The following is a 5,558-nucleotide window of genomic DNA, read 5'->3' as shown; positions in this document are numbered from 1 at the left end:
TCAGACCTTCACGCGTGCACCCGTACCTAAGCGGGAAAAGAAGGTGATGTCACAGAAGGGGCCTATTTTGAGTCACTCAAAATACAAATTTCATGTTATTTCGACCTCATTTTGTAAGAGCATAACGCGAATTTGGTCGAAAATTCACAATAGCTTTTTTGCGCGCTTCGCGTGTGCGCTGGTAGTAGCGCTTCTGCGCTGCATTCATGCACTCTTGGTATTGCTCATCTCCATTTTTGTTTATTATTAATTTTATATTTATCAGGATAGAAAAGTTAAAAGCTGGTAGTCCTAGGCAAGCATTGGCACATACAGCACAACGATAAAAGTTCATTCACGATAGTGACTCGTTAAGATCGAAACGACGAACTACGTATACATGTAAGAGTACATAGGCATCGACTGGACTAACTGTCGCGCGTAATCCATCCGCCTCGCCATGAGAAACTCTGGTTCCACCACATCTGCCATCAACTCGTATCGTTTCATCATCTCCTCTGCACGAGCATCAACCGGCTGGGGCAAGAAGTCATCAACCTTTATTATCTTGAAAGATCCAGGCATGAATGACGGAGGAGGTGGGGCAGACTCCGTTCGTCTCAGTACAGCTGCCTCGATAAATCTGAACGCGTTCTTCGGATACCTTAACGTAAGTTGGGTCAGAACGTGCTTGTCGCTGAACCAAGAGAAATGCCAGTGGTCGTTTAAATCCGTCACCAAACTCAGCGGATAGCAATTGAGAGGCGCCTTCATGCTGCAGCTCACAAGTTGACACATTGCTTGAGGAACATGGCCCGGTTCGACTTTCTTCTTAAGCTCGATCACCAAGCTGACCCCAGCCAGCTTAATCAGTGGGTTCTTCGATGTTCGATTGATGAGCAATACATCAGCTGTGCCTTTCATAGCAAACGGAAGTCTTAGGTCCACGATGTTAAGAACTGATTTATCGCCCGCAATGTCATCCAACAAGAAGTCTCCTCGATCCATCAGCGTCTTCAAATGCTGCTGCAAGTACGCCATGTACCCAGCCCTTTGACTTTCCTCGCTCTCCACGATTTTTGGAATCCACGAATAACCGGCGATGGAAGTATCGACAGGCTCCTTGACATCAGGAATATTTTCGGTCAAGCGCATCTTCTTGACAATTTGCTCTTCCATCGCAGTATTCAGATCAGAAAACGAATACGCAGACGCCTTCTCATCTCGTTCCCTGAGGACCTTATTCATTGACATCTCCACTTGCTCTAGAGTCAGTGGCGTTGTCGCTGCAAACATCTCTTTTGAGATAGTACCGTCTTGCTCCGGAACCACCACCAGCACGTTCACAGGACCCCTCCCTTCTACTTCTTCGTCTTCATCCACTCCACCGACATCCACATCCGACAACCCCACACGTCGTAGCCTTGCTCGTGCCGCTCCCAGCAGCTTCAGACCAGTCGTATCAATCACATCCTTTTTCACTTCTTCTTCAGTCAGCCACGGACCGCGACCCTCGTCCTTCTTTGCCAGGAAGAGCTGCAGCTTGTCTGCATCAACCTCTTTGAAGTCGTTGGCCTTCTTCGCCTTGATCGCTTCCTTCAAGTCATCCACAGTTTTGCCTTCGTCTACTTCCACGGAGAACGCGCTTCCCGCCACACCAACAATAGAACAGAAAAGCTTCACCATCTCTACACGAGCCGATGGATTCTGGAATGTGAATTTCTTAAAAATGTATCACCCGTACCTAAGCGGGAAAGGAGGTGCCTATTTAGTGAGTCACTCAAAATACAAATTTCATGTTATTTCGACCTCATTTTGTAAGAGCATAACGCGAATTTGGTCGGAAATTCACAATTGCTTTTTTGCGCGCTTCGCGTGTGCGCTGGTAGTAGCGCTTCTGCGCTGCATTCATGCACTCTTGGGATTGCTCATGTGATTACCTAGTCCTAGGCAAGCATTGGCACATACAACACAGCGATAAAAGTTCATTTCACGATAGTGCTACGTAAAGATCGAAACAACGAACTACGTATACATGTAAGAGTACATAGGCATCGACTGGACTAACTGTCGCGCATAATCCATCCCGCCTCGCCATGAGAAACTCTGGTTCCACCACATCTGCCATCAACTCGTATCGTTCCATCATCTCCTCTGCACGAGCATCAACCGGCTGGGGCAAGAAGTCATCAACCTTGATTGTCTTGAAAGATCCAGGCATGAATGACGGAGGAGGTGGGGCAGACTCCGTTCGTCTCAGTACAGCTGCCTCGATAAATCTGAACGCGTTCTTTGGATACTTCAACGTAACTTGGGTCAAAACGTGCTTGTCGCTAAACCAAGAGAAATGCCAGTGGTCGTTTAAATCCGTCAACAAACTCAGCGGATAGCAATTGAGAGGCGCCTTCATGCTGCAGCTCACAATTTGACCAATTGCTTGAGGAACATGGCCCGGTTCGACTTTCTTCTTGAGCTCGATCACCAAGCTGACCCCAGCCAGCTTAATCAGTGGGTTCTTCGCTGTTCGATTGATGAGCAATACATCAGCTGTGCCTTTCATAGCAAACGGGAGTCTTGGGTCCACGATGTTAAGAACTGATTTATCGCCCGTAATGTCATCTAACAAGAAGTCTCCTCGATCTATCAGCGTCTTTAAATGCTGCTTCAGGTACGCCATGTACCCAGCCCTTTGACTTTCCTCGCTCTCCACGATTTTTGGAATCCACGAATAACCGGCGATGGAAGTATCGACTGGCTCCTTCACATCAGGAATATTTTCGGTCAAGCGCATCTTCTTGACAATTCGCTCTTCCATCGCAGTATTCAGATCGAAAACGAATACGCAGACGCCTTCTCATCTCGTTCCCTGAGAACCTTATTCATTGACATCTCCACTTGCTCTACTGTCAGTGGCGTTGTCACTGCAGACATATCGTTTGAGATAGTACCATCTTGCTCCGGAACCACCACCAGCACGTGAATCTGTTTCACTTTCGGGGGATCCATGCCTTCCAGACACTCAGAAGTCGGATCCTCTCCCTGCAGCTCCATTTCTTCTTGCGTTAGAGATTTGACGAGAGCAGTCTTCTCGCCCTTCTTCAGCTTCTTCACATCTTCAGTGAGGCTCGACAGCCATGCGTTGCCCGCCGCCTTTGCCAGGAAGAGCTGCAGCTCATCGGCAGGAAACTGGAACATCTTCTTCGCCTTGATCGCTTTCTTCAAGTGCCCCACTGACTTGCTCTCGTTAATGTCCACAGGGAACGTGCTCCCAGCCACACCAACGACGGCACAGAACAAAGTAACCATAGGAATAAGAGAAAAGGTGCTAAAATGTTGCACCCGTACCTAAGCGGGAAAAGAAGGTGATGTCACAGAAGGGGGATAATTTTGCACACGTTCTCTGGATTTTATCCAGAGTCCCGTGCTAGTCCAGCGATTTCGTTTACCCTGTCATAACCGTTTCGAATCGGATACTCATTTTAAAAGTTCCTTTTCACAAATAATATTATGCACCCATCCACCAAAGATGAAGACATCCTTGCTAAAATTGTACGATGATTGTGACGGGGTCACACAGTAGAGGAAGTTGGTTTCCGAGAGTATACAAACTCTCAGTGAGCGGCAGTCCACAGGTCTCTTTTTACTTAAAGGGAGCGAGGTGACCAATTAAAGGGAGGGTTTAAGCTGAGTATATTTATAGGTAGGCTAAGCTTGAGTTAAATATACAAACAAGTAGTCGCCAATGGTTGGCCTCGGACAACCTTGGTACTTTGTACCAAACATCCCGAAGTATGACGTGTCACACTTCATGTAACTAGGGGTACACTTAGGGCTACGTACCCCGTTACCACTTAGGCTCGGTTTACCGACCAATCAGAATGAAGAAGTGTACGTCACAAAATTTTATTAATTCTCAAAGTCGAAAAACATCGACTTGGCAGCGCGAGCGCGGCTGAGGCTCACTTCACAGTTAAAGCCTCGAGCAGCAGTCTGTGCGCTCCTCTTCTTGGTCTTCGCTTCGACTGTTTGTCATGACTCGTGGCACTGCGAAGAGCGGTGCGAAGACACGCTCCAGGGCTGCTGCCGGAAAGGCGCAAGCCAAGAGCACTAATTCTCACGGCAAAAGCTTGGCACTCCAGGAGGCTACTAAGGTGGCCTCCGAAGAGATCGGCTCAACGGGTGACGCGGCTGTGGCCAAGAGAACGAGCAAGCGCCGCAGTCCGTCGCCCTCGGCCTCCCCAGACAGCCGTCCGAACCCTCGGTTCGCTGAACGTCAGTTCGACTCAGCAGTGAGGACGAAGCCGAGTCCGGAAGCACGCACGATGCTCCTGTGAGCTCTACGGGAGGGCACATCTCAGTGCCCAGCGAGCACAAAGACGACAGCGTGCCGTCGCTCGCTAGTGATCACGGTGATCAAAGTCCCAGGACGTCGGTGCGCTCTGAGATAACGGCCGTCAAGGCTAAGGGCACTCCCAAAGCTGGTGTCGACGAGGAGGGTAAGCCTGGCAACCGTCTCTCGCTTGACGAGTAACTTGCTCGTGCTAAGGCCGCGAAAGCCGAAGGCGCCAAGCCCTTTAAGAAGCGTATGGCTTCGGAGTCTCCACTCCGCGAGGAGAAGGAGACTCGGTACCCCCATCGGGGCCTCTTCGACTCCTCGGGTGAAGAGGATGAGAAGGAGGAGAAATAGGATGAGGAGGAGGGTGCTATTTTGGAGCCCCGGGAGATCACTAATGACCTCGACCAGAAGCAGGAGAACTTACAAGCTGCCCAGCGTTCGCGTGGGGGCTCGGTGGTGGCACCCGTCAGCCAGGGAGCTGCCATCAACTCAAGAGGGTATTGGCCTCCCAAGGAGAGCTCTGGGGCTGACCTCTTCCTGGAGCTTCTCGTCGCTCCTCGTGGCCTTGTGGGCGGCCACACCTCTAGGGGCATTTACGAACGTACTCTTGCCCAGAAGGAACAGTTGTTTGTTGACAACTTGGAGGCGGCTCGGTGCGTGCTTCTCGCGCCACACTGCATCCCTCTTAACGCCTTCACTACGTGTCGTAAGAAGCCCGAGAACCGGGGTGGTCTCTATCCTCTTTGGGGGTACATCTGGGTTCTGCCCGAGAAATGCCCCACCTGGCGTTCTCGTGAGGACATGTTCTGGGCTTGGGTGGAGTCTCTCAAGTACTCACCCACTGAGTTACAGGAACTCCATGAAGATCAGCTGCTGTCCCGCATCCTGGACCACCGTGATCTTCGTGTTCAATTTTCCAGCAAGCGCATGCTGCCAAGGGACACCCTGAAGCGTGCGGCTTCTAGCGCTCACGATGAGCGCGGGTAAGGAGTGTCTTCAACGTCCGTACCCCGTTCGGGAAAGAAGCCCCGGACTACTTATGAAGCTGCCGCCGCTTCTGTTCCCAGATTGCGACACCTTTCGGGCAGTCAATCAGGAGTCGTTCAATCGGCTCCCACGAGTTCTCGGTGTGGGCATAACCCCTCCACTTCACGAGGAGCTGTCGCTTACCGCGACGCCGTTGCTCCTGGAGGATCCGCTCCACGTGGAAGTGGACTTCTCCATTCCGGTCAAGCAGGGGCAG

General features: G+C 50.8%; 1 protein-coding gene and 1 pseudogene across 1 annotated transcript; both read right to left on the bottom strand.

The window, feature by feature from the left end:
* Positions 1-369: 369 nt before the first annotated feature.
* On the bottom strand, positions 370-1,665 carry PITG_23087 (Crinkler (CRN) family protein; the record flags this gene model as incomplete). The annotated part of the gene is made up of 1 exon (XM_002897108.1): positions 370-1,665. One exon carries the CDS (start codon positions 1,663-1,665, stop codon positions 370-372), a length of 1,296 nt encoding a protein of 431 aa, XP_002897154.1.
* Positions 1,666-2,007: 342 nt separating this feature from the next.
* PITG_23086 lies at positions 2,008-3,285 on the bottom strand (annotated as a pseudogene; the record flags this gene model as incomplete).
* Positions 3,286-5,558: the final 2,273 nt, after the last annotated feature.

This window comes from Phytophthora infestans, genomic scaffold (genome assembly GCF_000142945.1).
Source record: "Phytophthora infestans T30-4 supercont1.48 genomic scaffold, whole genome shotgun sequence".
Taxonomy (NCBI): Eukaryota; Oomycota; class Peronosporomycetes; order Peronosporales; family Peronosporaceae; genus Phytophthora; species Phytophthora infestans.
This window is presented reverse-complemented; position numbering and strand designations above follow the sequence as displayed.